We start from the raw sequence: 18,358 nt of genomic DNA, 5'->3' as shown, positions 1-18,358 counted from the left end.
CCTCTACATCACGAGTGCACTTTAAAGCAAATACAAATGCGAGTACGGAAGCCGATCAAAATGCAACCAAGTTCTTTTAAAACCTTCTTCGTCATCCTTCCCCAAATTCCCAGAGAAACCCTAAAAAGATTGAAACTGTGAATACATCGGCAATCTTGTGATCTCAATCGAAATTACTGCTACCTTCATCTCCATATCATAGGTAGCTCTTCAATCTCTCGTGATTTATCTGCAATTTTGGTGGAATCTTCCTCGTCTCGTATATTTCCCGGTATTTGATCTGAATTTCCATTTTCACTTATGAAATCTCGTTGCTTGATGCTATAATAACCTGAATATTCGTATATGCAGTTCAAAGTTTTAATGCAACGCACACTTACATTTACATGCCAGATTCTCGATTCATGAATTGTACCTTTACTGATAATTTTTACATATTTACTTTGAACATGTCAGCTAATTTCGATCTTGGTTTTGAACTTAAGTTATGACGAAATACTTGTGTTAAATTCCATCACAGTTCATATGAACTATGCTTTTTGGATAGTATAGGTATGGGTAAAGTTGAAATGTTAGCTCTTTCTTTGGCACAGAGATAAGACTATGTGTCTGATAATCAATTTGATTTTGCTTAATTAGGAAATGTAATAATTATAAATTCTTCACCATTAATTTAAGTGTTTGTCACTTTGCCTTTCAATCTCCAGGCTATCTTTTGGATCAACAAGACACAAACTTATGTATCCCTGAATATGGTAGACCAAATGTGAACATGTATTGTGGTTGAAATTTGAATTATTCAACATCTTCCATTCACCACTGCAAATATGGATATTAATACCGTTTCTGAGAGTATCAAATCAGAACCTCAAGAAACAATGGAATTCGATTCAAACGAAGCAGCATACGAATTCTACAAAGAATACGCGAAATCTGTTGGATTTGGAACTGCTAAACTGAGTAGTCGTCGTTCAAGAGCATCAAAAGAGTTCATTGATGCTAAATTCTCATGCATAAGATATGGAAACAAACAACAATCTGATGATGCAATCAATCCAAGACCTTCACCTAAAATAGGTTGTAAAGCAAGTATGCATGTCAAAAGAAGACAAAATGGAAAATGGTACATTCATAGTTTCATAAAAGACCATAACCATGAGCTTTTACCTTCTCAATCACATTTCTTCCGAAGCCATAGAAACTCTGATCCTCTCAAGAACGACACCAAGGTACGTAGAAAGACGATATTATCCTCCATGTCAAAACAATATAACATATATCAATCAACTGGTTTGGAGAGTTATCTTAGAAATCAAGATGACAGGGGTAGGAGTTTGACATTAGAAGAAGGTGATGCTCAAATACTTCTTGAATCATTTGTCACAATGCAAGAAGAGAATCCAAAATTCTTTTATGCTGTTGATTTAAACGAAGAACATCAACTTAGAAACATATTTTGGGTTGATGCAAAAGGCATGGATGATTACACAAACTTTAGTGATGTGGTTTCTTTTGACACGACTTATTTTTACAACAAATATAAAATCCCATTGGTTCTTTTTATCGGTGTCAACCAACATTGTCAACCTACATTACTTGGATGTGGATTGATTGCAGATGAAACATTATTCACATTCATTTGGTTATTTCAAACATGGTATTTAGCAATGGGAAGTAAGTGTCCAAATGTAATAGTCACTGATCAAAGCAATTCTCTAGAAGCAGCCATTGTAGCAGTGTTTCCAGACACCCGACATTGTTACAATCTATGGAATGTTCTAGAAAAAGTTTCAAGGCAACTTGATTATTTAAACCCATGGCATGACACTTTCATGGCAAAATTTAGTAAATGCATACAAAAATCATGGACTGAAGAAAAGTTTGATAAAAGATGGGGTAAATTAGTTAACAAATTCAATCTTAATGATGACACATGGTTTCAATCTTTATACCAAGATCGCAAACTGTGGGCCCCAACTTTTATAAAAAACATTTCTTTTGCTGGGTTGTCTACATTTTCTCGATCCGAGAGCCCGAATTCCTTTTTTGACAAATACATTCATCCAGAAACTTCTTTGAAAGAGTTTCTAGAACAATACAAAGTGATAATGGAAGATATACACGAAGACCAAGCGAAAGCAGATTTTGACACGTGGCATGATACACCCGAGTTGAAATCCCCATCACCCTTTGAAAAACAGTTATCATTCGTTTACACTCATGAGATCTTCAAGAAGTTTCAAGATGAAGTGTTGGGAGCAGCTGCGTGTCATTTAAAGATAGAAAAAGAAGAAGGGAATTGTGTGACTTATGTAGTCAAAGACTTTGAAACAAGTCAAGATTACATGGTGGAATGGAATGAGACACAATTGGATATTAATTGTTCTTGTAGGACATTTGAATTCAAAGGGTTTTTATGTAGACATGCAGTTGTTGTACTTCAAATGTCTGGTGTTTTTAGTATTCCGTTTAAATACGTATTACAAAGATGGACAAATGCAGCTCAAAGTAAGTACCCGATTTCTGAAAAACTTGAAAATGTGCAAACGAAAACACGAAGACTCAATGATTTATGTAGGAGGGCTATAATTTTGGGGGAAGAGGGGTCGATTTCACAAGAGAGTTATAAGATTGCATTGGGTGCGATAAAAGATGCTTTGGTGCAATGTTCGAATGTGAATAATAATTATAATAATAATAATAATAATTGTGTTGTGAATGAAGTAAGTGTAAGACCTTCAACATCAAAGTCTGTTGGGGTTTATGAGGAAGAAGAGCAAGTGCCTAATTTGAATGTGGAGAAGTTGAAAAAGGGTGTTAAGAGAACAGAAAATGGGAAAGAGAAGGTTTGTTTATTTGTTTATTTGATTAATTGTTTATAATTTTTTTAACTTTTCACCATGGTAATAATAAACTTATGTCATATGATTCAGGTAGCTACACAACCAGAAGTTGTAAATATTGGAATCGATGCGAGTTTTCACCACATGGTTTGTCTTTAATCTTTATTCTTTCCCCATCAATATAAGTATAATTTGTTTATATAATATTTAAAAAAAATGGTTGTATTTATTTTTTCAGGAAATTCCTAACACAAGGCTGTTACAATTACACAACATGATGCCACCACATTTACAAGGTGTAGTAGTAGTACCCACAATGTTTCACAATGTGGCATCTTCACAGTTTCATAATGTAGCTTCAGCACAATTACAAAACACTCGTCTTCCACATTAGTTCAAGTTCTATCCTCTTTTGTTGATAATATTTTATTGTAATCTAGCAAACATTAATTCACACTGCTAATTTTGTGAAAATATCAGGAACTATTTTATTTTTGGTTATTGAGATATAAGTTTCCATCTATTTTTCTGCGTTTAATGATGTTGTAATGTCTCAGTCAAATCTAGTCTCATATATTAAGATTTTTTTTTGATAAAATTTATAATTATGATTGTTCTCCTAGTACTCTCATGGGTCCGAGTGTGCTTATTGTTAATATAGGCAAAGTGGTGTAACAATCGGAATACTTTATTTTATATATATGTATGACATGAAAAGCACAAATCTTATTTTGGATATCCTTCGGTTATAGAAGGATATAATAATACAAGTTGGATAACCCATGTAGAAGATCATTCTTCTATATGGTCAATCGTTATTCTTGTTTGGTGGAGGTTTTATTTCGTGGGCTTTCAAGAAACAAACTTGCATCATCACTTCAACAATGGAATATGAATTTTTAGCATTACCAATTGTCATTAAACAGACTAAGTGGTTAAGAAATTTGATTTATGTTGTCTCTCTTCGTTGTGATAGCTATACAAGTTTGTCTAAGGCATATAGTTAACCGTAATAATGGCAAGTATGTGAGTGTCGCGAACAATATGGTTTCTGAATAATCATGAATGAAATGATTTTGGTGGAATTTGGATTGCACAATAAAATTTGGCGGATCATTTGACCAAAAGATACGGCCAGGGATTTGGTGTATAAGTCCGTGATGGAATGAGAGTGAAAATCCATTCAAAATCCCTAATAGTGAGACTAATCCCTAGTAGTGATATTTGTTGTATCGCTTCATGTCTCTTAGGTTGAAAAAAGAAGTCAAGATTTGCTTAGAGGGGATTTTTTATTCTACTTGGTGGTTTCTTTGGAACTTTAGAAATTCTGGTTTGTTTAGAATTTATAAACTTTAGAGCGGGTGATCTTTTCCATGTTATTGTGACGTAGTCAGTTTTTTTTTTTTTTTTTGGTTTAATGCTAGGAGTAGAAAAAACATTAATTGGGTTGGGTGGTTACAAAACCCAATTGTAGCTATTGCTTGATGTTTTGTTCTTTTTGCTAGCTTCTTGCTAGTTCTTTTTTAATAAAATCCCAACGTTAAAAAAAAACCCCTAGTAATGAGACTAAGGGTGTAACCAGAAGAACCGAAAACCGAAAGTGACAAATCATAGAATCGAAGATCGTACCAGTATAAGGGAGTTTGTTCGGGGCCGGTTATATTGGTTTTGGAACTAGCTACGACTGAAAGTACTTGGCTCATTGTTATGGAATCTAAAATAACTGAAAATTAGGTTTGGAACTAAAAATAACCGAAAAACCAGGACTATCGATGTGATTGGAAATTACATCCCTAATGAAAGGTTTTGATGGTGAAATACACGTTAAACATTACCTAAATCATTTTATAACGGTAATTTGTAATATTTATTTATTTGGCTGTTAACGGCCATATAAATATACGACCAACGTTTTTGGAATCTCTCTCTCTCTCTCTCTCAAAATATAGAGCATACCATTAACACGAATCTAGTCGGGCTTTGAGTTGCTTGCATGGCTGTAAGCTAGGATTATCTTCCAACAATTTTCATTAAAGAAAGGTTGCAACATGATCCAACTTCGATATCCAAGCTTATTATCACATATATCATGTTTTGTATATAATAAATCAAACATAAGTTCTAAAACAAATCAGTTTTTACCATTCAAAATCAAACACAAATTAGTAAATCAGTAAAATGAAGGTTGGTTGGTATAAACGTAAAAGACGTTGATTTGCAGAGACATTTAATTTGGTCAACATCTCTTTCATTATTTAAGCATTTGTAATGTGTGTTGGTTTGGTATGTTTTTAGACATATTTATCTAATAATAATAATAACCAATGAGTTAGGGCCTAGAACCATTAATTAGAGACGAGCTTTATGATAAATGTGCATGTTATTTGTTAAAACATCGATATCAAACTCTACAATACATATTGCTCTTTCTGTTAAATGTCACAGGAGCCATTCATTGAATCCAACCGTTTGAGCTTTATTATACGTTAGTCCTTTTCGAAGTAAGATTAATATTAACAATTTGGATAGCTCAAACGCCAAAAAGCATTTAGTGAATTGACATGACAGGCCAATGGGTCAAATGGTTTAGATAAGCATTTACATTGTTTTTAATTATATATTTAAGTATCTTTTTATATTATTTATATTTGTCATTTATTAGTTATTTTTATTAAACGTTATTATTTTACCAGTCCCAACTAGTTTATTAGTCCTAATTTATTAGTCAATAATTAACTTTTCAGTTAAAAGGTAGTATGTTAAACATTACCATAAGGTTGTAAGGTATACATACCACAACATACAACAAAAATGTTGCCATCTCGGAACTACATTATTATCATTTACCTGAACCATAAGGTTGCAATGTATATTCCTCTTATTTTTTAATTACTTAATAAAAATAATATTTTATAATTATTAAAAAAAGATTATTTTATTTTTGCAAAATTAAAAAAATCATAAAACTCGCTACCGTAATTCTTATTTCATAAAAGTATTTGCCAAAAAATCATAAAAATATTATATGAAGAAAAAAATCACAAATTGTGTAATATCTTTTATAAATGTATAAATTTATGTAATTAATTATAAAAAATTGAAACCAAAATATTTAGTATTAAAATTAGCTTTTAGGACACTATCAAAATGATTTAGGTGCTGTTTGTTTTTTATAAAAAATCTCTTCAGACCTCTTATTGTTGTGTGACGCAACACACGCGCAACACTTTTAATCTCACAGTTATTTGTTTTTTAGAAGTCTTCAGAGTAAAAACCTCTGCGTGATCTGTTTGGTGCAACACTTGTATTTTCCAACCTCTTCTTCTACTTTTTTCTTGCTGTAATCTTGGTTATATGTTGCTGAAATCTTTATTTTACCTTTTTTTTCTGTTTTTTTCTGTTTATTCTTGTTGATTTTTTTTTTCAATTTTTTTATATTGAATAATGATAATTTCTTGATGAAATATCATTATTTTTTGCTAAAATATCTTTATTTTTTTTGTTGAAATATCATTATTTTTTGCTAAAATATCATAAATTCTTGCTGAAATATCATATATTATTAATTTTTCGGTATTAAAAAACTATTTCGATTTATAAAATCAGTTTATTTTAATTTTTTAATATCTACAGCAACATGCAGATGTTAAAAAAAACAATCACGTTTCTTATTACAGTCTGCAACCGTTTGATCCACCTTTTCTACTGCAGAGGGTTGTAGAGGTGGTCCGCAGACTTCATGAATTTTTAATTCAAAAAAAAAAAACAAACAGCACCTTACTTGTCATGTGAAAAGTATAACAAGTTTACTTTGGTTCATTTTAGTTTTCATATTTTACTTTTTACTTTCTTTGCAAAAATAGTCTATGTGGTATGCATTTTTTCAAGGTTTTAGTTTAAACCTTGATTTTTTTTTTTGGTTTCATGGTCATTTTGGCCATGTTTCTATGTGGAAATGGTCCATCCGAAAACTAAAATGATTATTATACCATTTTATTTTTATTTTTATATTTTTTTAAATATTTATTTTAATATTTTAATAATTAAAAAAACAGAAGGGGTCCACACACACACACACACACACTCTCTCTCTCTCTCTCTCTTTCTCTCTCTCTCTCTCTCTCTCCACAATCAATCAATCGATCCACCCCATAATTTTTTTTTGAAACTTTCCAACTATGGATTTGGCATCAGGATCCGATTCACACGACCCTGGAGAACCTCCAGGTCCATCACAGCCTGGTGGTGCAGTTGAGTTATCCAAACCCACTGGCGTCGTGTGCTTGTCCACTGAAATAAGCTTGGGGGAGCCTCGACGCACTCATCGATCGACTCATGGCAGCGTACGAGGAGAACGACGGCTATCAGAGTCAAAGCCATTTGATGCGAGAGCTGTGAGGATATATTTGATGGAGGTGAAAGATAGTCAAGCCAAGGCTAGAGGTATTCCATATGATTGTGTGTGTGTGTTCTTTAGATCTGATTTCGTGTGTGTGTATTCATCGGATTTTGTATGTGTGTTCATCTGATTTCATGTGTACGTGTTCATGATTTTGTGTGTGTATGTGTTCATCAGATTGTGTGTGTATGTTCATCTGATTTCGTGTGTGTGTATTCATCTGATATGATTTTGTGTGTGCGTTCATCAGATCTGATTTCATGTGTGTGCTTGTTTATCACATAGGGGCAAACTCAAGAACAAACCCATATTTTGTGTATGGTTTTGTTTCTGGGGTGATTTTTTGGCGAAGTTGAAGTGGTAAAAAAAGTTTAGGTGGAGATGGAGGTGGCAGAAGGTGGTGGTGGTGGTGGTGGTGGAAGATGTTCTTGAATGTTCTTGAATCTTTGAATATGCTCTTGGGTGTTAGACAAACCTTGAGAGAGAGAGAGAGAGAGAGAGAGAGAGAAGAGATAGAGAATGTGTGTGTGGGCCCCTTCTATTGTTTTAAATTGTAACGCCCCGATTCTCGAATATCAATTTATGGTGATAAATTCTCATGGATTCAAGGTCTACTCGACGAGTTGGTTGCCTGACTCGTCGAGTAGCAGCGGGTTAGGCCGCGCACTTAAGTGACCTACTCGCCGAGTCCAAGAAGGGACTCGATGAGTAGGACATGGAGGATGAAACCCTAATTTCCGGGGTTTTGCACCCTATTTAAAGGATCATTTTCCCCTTAGCCTCCCTTTACTGCCTCTTGAGAGTCCAGAAACCCTAATTCGTGTGTGTGCTCCATATTAGTGTACATTTCAAGCTTGGAAAGAAGATTTTGTTGCTAGAAGCTTGAAGATCAAGAAGTTGGAGGCAAGAACGTTTGGGGATCTGAAGTCTACCTCAGTTTAGCATCATTTGAAGGTAACAAGTTGTTACCTTGACCTTGTTCTTTCTAGATCTCTTCATGTTGAAGATTAGGGCTTTTATAGCATGGGTGATAACCATTTTCGGGTATGGGCTAGGATCTGAAGTCGCAACTTCAGATCTGAACTCATCTTGGACTCTAGAGCCATAAAGTCTTCAGCTTTAGCAAGCATGAACCCTCCATGATGAGATAAACCCCATTGTAAGCTTGGGATTGACATTCTAAGCCTATAGAGCCTTGCATGCACGTAAAGGTTGCAACTTTACGTGATAAACATGCCTTTGGAAGTTGGATCTGTAGTATGGAAACTTAAAATGGCTTAAAAAGTATCTGTATGAATGAATGACTAAAGGGACTCGGCGAGTTGCATGGTCAACTCGGCGAGTCCGATGAAGGTTGTCGTGGGCTCGGCAAGTCAGTCGAGTGACTCGGCGAGTCGGCGAGGGTTTTCCCAATCTTTGGACACGTATGAACGCGACGAGTTGTAAAGGGAAAACTCGACGAGTTAGCCAAGGAGTTGCGGCCACTGACACTAGGAACTCGACGAGTCACTCAAGTGACTCGACGAGTTGGCGAGTCATGCCAGGAACTCGGCGAGTAGCTGAGGGTACTCGACGAGTTGAGGTCAGCATGGACTGTTGACCTTGATAGTTGACTTTGACGTTGAACAAGGGTTGACTATTGGACTTCTGGGGTATTTTGGGAAATTGGAAATTTATGAACATGGTTTGATGGTAACTATAGGTGGTGGAGTTCATGTCGGTGATCCGAGAGGTTGAGCTTATTTTTCGAATCGACAGTTGCGAGGTGAGTTATCCTCACTATATCAACAGGGTCTAAGGCACCAAGGCCGACCCTTTATCGGATTTGTATCCGGGTATTTGCTTGATATGTTTATTGATTTGTTGGATTTGCATCCTGGTAGTTAGGATGGTATTATACTAGTGACCTGGTTTAGGTCGGTATCCTGGTATATAGGATGATGTTATGTTAGTGACCGGTTAGGTCGGTATCCTGGTTATAGGATGGTTGCTGTGTTAGTGATCTTTTAGATCAGTATGATTATCTGTTATATACATGTTTATGTGCACATGATTGTTTGATTGGTATGGGGGTTGGGTTGAGGCGGGTCCTGCTTCGTGCTGTAGGCCAACATACCCAGGGTGGACCGGATAGACTGCAGGCCCAGGAGGGCACATAGTCAGGCCGAAGGCCCGACGGGTGGTCCGGATAAGCTGAAGGCCCCGAGAGTGCGGACCAGACATGCCGAGGATCGAAGAGTGGACCAGATAGACTGAAGGCCCGGTGCGGGCGGTCCAGTCAGACTGTAGACTCAGAGAGTGGACCAGGTGGACTGAAGGCCCGGTGCGGGCGGACCAATCACTCTGTAGACTCGAGATGCATGGTTGTTCTGTGTTTGTTATATGATATGTTATGGTTGTATGAGGTTGGTATTTTGGGGGTAACTCCTTAAGCTTTCGGGCTTACAGTTTCAGTTTATTGTTTCAGGTTCAACAGATGACCGCGGGAAGGTGAAGGCGTGACCGTACACTTCCTCGATTTACGATTATGATTTCTGGGAACTCTGATGTTTAAACTATTTTGAAAACAAACTGTAATAACTGAATGGTTTTTATGATTTAAAATGTTTTAAATTGGCTCAAATTTTATGGGTGTTACAAGTTGGTATCAGAGCCTTGGTTTGAGTGAATTGGAGGAACATTCGTGTGAATCCAGTCTCAAACTAAGGAAAATGTTTTCAAATGATTTTTTAAATGGTTTTCAAAATAAGAAAAGAGGATGCAGAGTGTACGATCAACCGAAGCCAGTAAATATACCCCAAAATACCATGCAATTATTTGATTATGTGATATGTTAGAACATCATGCTAGTGCTAGGCTAGGGATCTTCATGAATTGCATGATAGAATTGCCTGATTGTATGATGCCTGATAGCCTAGGAATTCCTTATGTGAAATTGACATCACTATTATAGTTGCTTAGTGTATGCATCACGACCGTACATAATTAAGATCTTATAGCCTGAGAATGTTTGGTTTAACTTTATTTCCTGTTCTTGTCTGATTAAGGCTTAGGGTAGGACCAGGTATTCGAAAGTATATAGGGTCCAGCGTTATGTATAGTTAGCATACACGAGTGCTGCAGGGTTGGTGGAAGTTTCATGGATGGGTGGGTCGTATGAGGCCAGGAGGCCAGTTATGAGATATTAGCATTCTTCTAGGAGTGAGGATTGAGTGCTTGATATGTTTATGTATATTGTTGGGGTGTTGTGATGATACTTGAGACAAATATGGGTAGTTGTGGAAGGGAGTATGGGCCCGTACTACTGAAAGCACATGACCCATACGCGTAGCAAGGAAGTCACAACCCCTAGGGTGTGGTTGGGATTAGGTTCCCCATCGTTGTGCGAATTGTCTGATATCTTCCTGTTATATTTTCAGTATGGTGGTTACGAGGCGCTTTGTGACTGGATCCGGTTCGGGGTCAGGATCAGGATCAGGAGAGGGCGGACAGGGGGCGCCGACAACGCCCGAGACTATCGGCCAGATGAGGCCAGATGAGATGGATGACAGGATCCGGGAGATCCTGCATGATGAGGTTGCTGCTATGTTCCGGGCCGAGTTGCCGGAGATGTTCGGGTCTATTAAGACCGCTATGGTGGAGTACTTCGATGATCGCTATGCCGCCCACTGAGGCGGCTGCCGCAACAACTTCAGTAGCTGTATCGACGGCAGGGTTGGGAGCCAGTCGGGCTTTTCAGTATCGGGACTTCGACAACACGAAGCCCCCTACTTTTGATGGAACTCAGGACCTTATCATAGCCATGAGGTGGCTATCGGACATCGAGGGATGCTTTTTCACATGTTCCTGCCCGACTGACCAGAAGGTTAGGTGTGCTCTGAACATGTTGAGATTCGGGGCGAAGGACTGGTGGAGGTTGATGACAGAGTCTTATCCGGATGATCAGAGAGCTGCAGTTTCTTGGGATCAGTTTAGGGAGATGTTCCGCTCTCGCTACATTCTACGGGTCGAGCATGAGCGGCTAGCTCAGGAGTTCTTGGAGTTGAAGCAGGATTCGGAGTCGGTGACAGAAATCACCCGTTTGTTCACTGAGAGGGTGATGTTTTGCCCGGAGTTTGCTTTCGAGCAGGCTCAGATGACACGATATCTGAGCATGCTCAAGACTGACAATAGGCAGTTCGTTGCTACCCAACGATGTGATGTGTTGCTGGATTTACAGGAGGCCGCTAGGCGGCGTGAGCTGGAGATTGACTTACAGTTGCGAGAGCAGAGGCAGGCCCCGGTGCAGTCGCAGCTGGCGCCAAAGCGGTCCAAGATCGCTGATTCTAGGGTTGGAGGTCAGAGCGGTCGCACTTGTGAGAAGTGCGGGAAGGGCCATACCGGAGTTTGTAAGTCCGGTGGTGCATGCCGCAAGTGCGGAAGGGAGAGGCATCATGCGATGGATTGTCGCCAGTTGGCCCCGGTTCAGGACTTGAGGATTTGTTATCATTGCCATCAGGTTGGTCACGTGAAGGCCAACTATCCACAACTTGTTACATTGAGGACTACTGTCGCGGGTCAGGGCAGAGCAGAGCCTCCGAGGGCTCAGGGACGTGCCTTCCAGCTTACGGTAGAGGAGGTCAGGACAACGCCAGATGCGGCAGCGGGTACGTTCCATCTCTAATCTTGCTGTTTATGATTAAATTGTGAGTTTTTCCACTTCTTACTGCATGAGTCATTAGAATATAGGAGGGTCAGGGGAGTTTAGTATCAAGGGGTCGTAGCCGATTAGTATCCAGGGGTGTTGGAGAATGGGAGTTAGGGTATAGAATCACCATTCCAGAACCAGTAGCTGTGAATCGAAGATGCAGAAGTGTTCAGCTAGGATTCAGTTTCTTTTGAAGTCCGGTTGATCCATGTCGGGAGGGTTGTTCTACGGGGGTTGTCCACTCCAGGGTTAGTCGTTCCATAGTTAAGGGTGATAATGCCTAGTAGGGATGGTTGAGTTGTGTTTTGATTTCGCCGTCAATATGTAGTAGTTAGTGTCTCAAGTAGGGGACAATTGGAAATTCTCAGATGGAGCATCAGCCGTTGAGAGTTCTGTTAGTTTCCAGGGTTCGATAGTGCATTCAACACGAGTGTGCGGGTTATTTAGCACATGTGGTAGATACGCGAGTTAGGGAACGGACCACGGTTTTCCGAGAAGGTGGGCGATCAACATGAGGCCTAGGGTTAGGCCGGGGTTAGAGTCCACAGAATGGATCAATAGTTCGGAACCCTGAGTGGGTGAGAACAGACATCATGAGAGAGATCACCAGGATGGGTGGTCTAGGGAGATGCTCAACAGATTAGAGCGGTCCGGATAGACTGAAGGCCGGTGGGGCGTACCAGTCAGGTCGAAGGCTCGGGGAACGGTCCAGACAGGCTGAAGGCCCAGAGAGGCGGTCCAGACATGCTGAAGGTTCCGAGAGTGGTCCAGGTATACTGAAGGCCTGGTGAGGCGGTCCAGTCATGCTGAAGACTCTGTGCGCGTGTGTTTGTAGATTTATGTGCAGGTATTGAGTATGCTGCTATGTTATAGCAATCAGTAGGTCTGTCCCCAAGTATTGAACATGCTGATGGAGTATGCTGAAGACTTTGCATGGGTTTTGTTAGTTACATGATTAGGTTCTGAGTATATATGTGTGTTACGGGGTAGCAACTTGTTCTGCAAGTGGATAGCATAAGGTGAGGTTTCAGCACTGTGACGCTTGTTGGAGTTGTAAAGGACATTGATTAGGTTTTCTTGGGTAATGGAGGAGATGAGTACCTCCAGGACGGAGTGCTGGACATCTGAAGTGTCGACGGTGATGTCGATGGGTTATCGGGAGCATTCCAGTCATGAGCTGAGGGCCGGAGAGGGCATACCAGACTCATGTTGTGGGCTCAGAGGCAATCCAGACCTATGCTGAGGACCATGTAAGGGTATTCCAGTCATAGGCTGTGGGCATAGAGATTGTGTTGATTATGTCTTTTGTAGGAACGCGTTTGGGTTAGATTTTTCTCCTGATCGTCTATGGCGACACATTATATGTGGGAAGGGTTGAGGCGGTCCTGTTTTATGCAGTAGTCCAAGATACCCAATGCGGGCCGACCGAAAGTCGTAGGCACGGAGGCTCAAGAGGAGCGGCAGGGTTGAGGCGGTAGGCCAACAAACCCTGGGAGTTTCAACTCAAGGGTTAAATTGATTCGACATGTTGGTAGTTCAATCTAGGGTATTCCATCCCGAGGATGACCGGACCCTATGGTCATTTGAAGTTGGCATATTGGTATTCCCACCCGAAGGGTGGTATGGGATAGATATGAGTGCCGATGAAGGTTGTCGTGGGCTCGGCGAGTCAGTCGAGTGACTCGGCGAGTCGGCGAGGGTTTTCCCAACCTTTGGACACGTATGAACGCGGAGAGTTGTAAAGGGAAAACTCGGCGAGTTGGCCAAGGAGTTGCGACCACTGACACTAGGAACTCGACGAGTCACTCAAGTGACTCGACGAGTTAGCGAGTCATTCCAGGAACTCGGCGAGTAGCTGAGGGTACTCGACGAGTAGCTGAGGGTACTCGACGAGTTGAGGTCAGTATGAACTGTTGACCTTGATAGTTGACTTTGACGTTGACCAAGGGTTGACTATTGGACTTCTGGGGTATTTTGGGAAATTGGAAATTTATGAACATGGTTTGATGGTAACTATAGGTGGTGGAGTTCGTGTCGGTGATCCGAGAGGTTGAGCTTATTTTTCGAATCGACAGTTGCGAGGTGAGTTATCCTCACTATATCAACAGGGTCTAAGGCACCAAGGCCGACCCTTTATCGGATTTGTATCCGGGTATTTGCTTGATATGTTTATTGATTTGTTGGATTTGCATCCTGGTAGTTAGGATGGTATTATACTAATGACCTGGTTTAGGTCGGTATCCTGGTATATAGGATGATGTTATGTTAGTGACCGGTTAGGTCGGTATCCTGGTTATAGGATGGTTGCTGTGTTAGTGATCTTTTAGATCAGTATGATTATCTGTTATATACATGCTAGCGTATGATATTTATGTGCACATAATTGTTTGATTGGTATGGGGGTTGGGTTGAGGCGGGTCCTGCTTCGTGCTGTAGGCCAACATACCCAGGGTGGACCGGATAGACTGCAGGCCCAGGAGGGCACATAGTCAGGCCGAAGGCCCGACGGGCGGTCCGGATAGGCTGAAGGCCCCGAGAGGGCGGACCAGACGTGCCGAGGCTCGGAGAGTGGACCAGATAGACTGAAGGCCCGATGCGGGCGGTCCAGTCAGACTGTAGACTCAGAGAGTGGACCAGGTGGACTAAAGGCCCGGTGCGGGCGGACCAGTCACTATGTAGACTCGAGATGCATGGCTGTTCTGTGTTTGTTATATGATATGTTATGGTTGTATGAGGTTGGTATTTTGGGGGTAACTCCTTAAGCTTTCGGGCTTACAGTTTCAGTTTATTGTTTCAGGTTCAACAGATGACCGCAGGAAGGCGAAGGCGTGACCGTACACTTCCTCAATTTATGATTATGATTTCTGGGAACTCTGATGTTTAAACTATTTTGAAAACAAACTGTAATAACTGAATGGTTTTTATGATTTAAAATGTTTTAAATTGGCTCAAATTTTATGGGTGTTACATAAATATTAAAATATTAAAATAGATATTAAAAAATGTAAAAATAAAAATAAAAGGGTATAATAGTCATTTTAGTTTTCAGAGGGATCATTTCCACATAGAAACTTGGCGAAAAGGACCACGAAGCCAAAAAAGTCGATGTTTGGACTAAACTTTAGAAAAAATGCATACCACATCAACCATTTTTGCAGTTTTGTCTTCTCTTTAATTGTTTTCTCCGAAATAAGTTTTCTAAGAGACAAAACAACACAAATGGTCATTGTAGTTAGCTAAAAAATGCCACTTTGGTCCAAAAAAGTTTGGACTTGCACTAGAGGTCTAAATTTTTTATTTTGTTGCGAGTTTGGTCCAGTTTGTTTGATTTTTTTAAATGACGATTTTTCCTTTTATGTTTTCATTTTCTATTTTTTTTTAAATTACAATAACTAAAAAAGATTAAAGAAAAAGGAAAACGACACACTGTACGTTATCCCCCACCCTCCCCCATTTATCTGTCTATCTACATTACATGTATCGGACCTCCAAAACTTGCAAACATATCATCGGATCCCCGACTCCGACGAAGGCTACTCGTCGGACCTCCTCTGTAACAACGTAAATTTTCAAAACAATTTTTCATTTTTTAAAATATAATTTCATTCATAAGATATCATAAGAATCCATTGTATCACATGTCATCATAATAAAACAAATCCCAAGATATCTAATACATAAATCCCGTCAGTGTGTACAGATCATGCCGACGCCTTCCCGTGATCCTCACTGGTACCTAAAACACATCACACAACACTGTAAGCATAAATGCTTAGTGAGTTCCCCAAAATACCACATATGCACATACGCCACTCAAGGCTATAGCTCTACAAGACCTTCCAGTCCATGTGTCTCAGTCTGTCCCACAATCCTGGTAGACCTTTCGGTCCTACCCGTAGCGACCTTCTGGTCCATATCATAATGACCTTCCGGTCCATATTATAATAACCTTCCGGTCCATATCATAATGACTTCCGGTCCATAACATACTACTCATAACATAACATAGCACATACATATTAAATAACAACATACATCACATACTCCTCATAGCATATAAGACCTTCCGGTCACACATATTACCACTCTAGGTAAAGTATAGTGAGAAGACTCACCTCGTACGATGTCGAATAACCTCTCGTGCTCGATGATATGGGCTTATTTAGTCATAGAAATCATTCATTATCTTATTAATTATTGTTGATTTTATATCATTTTATGGACAAAAGGTACTTAAGTAGCTTAATATTTCAATTTCAGCAATAAAAGACATGCTCGGGTGGAAAAGGAAGCGAAACTAGCGATTGGAAGCTTGGATCTTGGATTTTGAAGAAAGAAGGATGTTGCTGGACAGCTTGACCCCTCGTCAGTGTTTTGGCCATATCTCATGAACCGTAACTCCGATTGATGAGATTCAAATTGTTCTGAAAACTAGACACAATTTCGGACGACTTTCGTGTTTTGAGAAAATGCTGATTCCAAACGGACTCGGCGAGTAGGGTCGACTACTCGGCGAGTCGTATCGAACTTTCGCGATTCTGGATGCGCTGACTTGCCATACACGGGTTTTAAGTGACGGACTCGCCGAGTAGGTCACTGGACTCGCCGAGTAGCCTCTGTTTTGTGAAAATCTATATAAAGGGACTTTCAGATCGATAACCTAGCATATAGAGGAACCCATGGAGGCTAAGATACGATTGAAAGCGCTGGTGAAGCTCTGGAAAGTGAAGAATCAACCCTACATTCGATTTTGAGGAGAATTAAGGCAAAATCAAGTTTACTCTTTACCTAATCTCTTGTTTGAACTATGTTTTTACCAATTGATTTCGTTTTTGAGTGTTTTACTGCCTTAATCATGAGCTAAAACCTTTTAGCTTCTGTTTGGGGAGACAATGTTGAAACTATGGTTTGATTAATGGTAGGATTGATTTAATATTGGTGATTTTGTTGATTCTAGCTTGTTAAAGAACCTTATGTGTGAATGATAACTATTTTTCTGTTAATAGGAAGATAATTAAGCTGCATGAACATCTCTTAATTGTTACCTCATATAATTTATGTGACCACTTTATTATATGACTAGGATTAGCGACTGTGAAACTAGAATTAATAGAAAAATAGGTAAATTCACGTGTGAGCTTGTGTGATGACCATCAACGAGAGGTTAAATAAAGGACCAATTTAGTTAGCTATTACAAGTCTTAATTAACCCGAATAAATAATCTAGTGAATTGAATTAAATTAGACAACTGGCCACTGTTTGAGTTAGTTTGTTCTCTAAGGATTAGTGCAGCGAACGTGAATCTAATCACCTGAATTGGTAGCCAATAGAAAAATCAATCCATTGCACTATTGCCATAATGTCAACCATAGGATCAATTGAGTTGAACTAAACAGAAGTTCCTTTCATTATTGAATTTAGTTGAATCTTTGCTTATCTAGTTTTTAGTTAATTAATCTAAGTATTAGTTAGTAAGTTTCTAGTCTTGTAAAACTAGAGAAAACCGTTTATCAACTTGTTTTATTTAGATAATATTAACATATATTTTAATTGTTTACCGTTCCCTGTGTTCGATACCATACTTGCTTGAACTATATTACTAATCGATAGGTACACTGCCTTTCGTGTGTTTATTTTGTGTCTAAGTTAGTAGGATTAAAACTAGTTCGTTTCACACACATCAAGTTTTTGGCGCCGTTGCCGGGGAACGGTTCAAATAGTTAATTTTATTTGCTAATTGTTATCGTTTTTATTTTATTGATTAGTTTTTTTTATTTTAATTTTTATTTATTATGTATTTTCCAAATCTCGATGCTTTTGATGCTTTCCTTGAGGAAGTAGTACAGGAAATTGAGCAAGAAGATGAGGAGTATGACTCAGATGATGATTTGAAGGAATTTGGAAGATGGTTAGATAACATCTTGCCTAATGAACAAGAGAAATCTGAGTTACAAGAGCTAGAGTTAAAAGATGAAGATTTTAATCCAGAAAAAGATTTGGAGGAGCTGGAAAGATTGCTAGCAGAGAGGTCAGATGAAGAACAAGAAAAACCTGAGTTGCAGGAACCAAGCCGTGGTTTGACCATTACCACGACATGGTCTCCTGTTCTTCCGGTTTGTGTTTCGAAGCATGGGGTGACGATTCCAACTTTGGAGAAAGTTCTAAATCACGATCCATTTATGATTAGTACCCGACCGATCCCAACCCTTATCAAGATTCTTGGGTTTTATATATTGAAGCCCGTTTGGCCAATTTTTGAAGCAAAGAGTCGAATTTTACAAATTGGTCCAAAGAAAATATTTAATGCAATGGATGGATGGGCATCAAATTTATTAGAAGTTTATTAAGTTGAGAGTCCAGCTAAAGACTCGCACAAAAAGAAGCGCTTGCGGGAGGCAACCCGTCATTAGAGTTTGCTTTTCTTTTTC

General features: G+C 39.1%; 1 protein-coding gene across 2 annotated transcripts; it reads left to right on the top strand.

Annotated features, from left to right (window-relative positions):
• The first annotated feature begins 46 nt into the window (after positions 1 to 46).
• LOC145157609 (protein FAR1-RELATED SEQUENCE 4-like) lies at positions 47 to 3,344 on the top strand. Of its 2 annotated transcripts, none has more exons than XM_079076639.1 (4): positions 47 to 202; positions 708 to 2,846; positions 2,934 to 2,990; positions 3,082 to 3,344. In XM_079076639.1, exons 2-4 carry the CDS (start codon positions 828 to 830, stop codon positions 3,235 to 3,237), a joined length of 2,232 nt encoding a protein of 743 aa, XP_078932765.1. In that variant the 5' UTR covers positions 47 to 202; positions 708 to 827; the 3' UTR covers positions 3,238 to 3,344. The 2 variants fall into 2 exon arrangements, with proteins under 2 accessions (XP_078932765.1, XP_078932762.1); XM_079076636.1 differs by having other exon boundaries at positions 47 to 271.
• The last annotated feature ends 15,014 nt before the right edge of the window (positions 3,345 to 18,358 follow it).

This window comes from Lactuca virosa, chromosome 1 (genome assembly GCF_052849685.1).
Source record: "Lactuca virosa cultivar CGN04683 chromosome 1, Lactuca_virosa_CGN04683_v6, whole genome shotgun sequence".
NCBI lineage: Eukaryota > Viridiplantae > Streptophyta > Magnoliopsida > Asterales > Asteraceae > Lactuca > Lactuca virosa.
This window is presented reverse-complemented; position numbering and strand designations above follow the sequence as displayed.

Bases quoted from the DNA above. Each gene is read 5' to 3' on its own strand.
- LOC145157609 (XM_079076639.1), top strand. From the start codon at position 828: ATGGATATTAATACCGTTTCTGAGAGTATCAAATCAGAACCTCAAGAA. The intron at 2,847-2,933 runs GTTTGTTTATTT...CATATGATTCAG, and splicing joins CAGAAAATGGGAAAGAGAAG to GTAGCTACACAACCAGAAGT. The intron at 2,991-3,081 runs GTTTGTCTTTAA...TTATTTTTTCAG, and splicing joins ATGCGAGTTTTCACCACATG to GAAATTCCTAACACAAGGCT.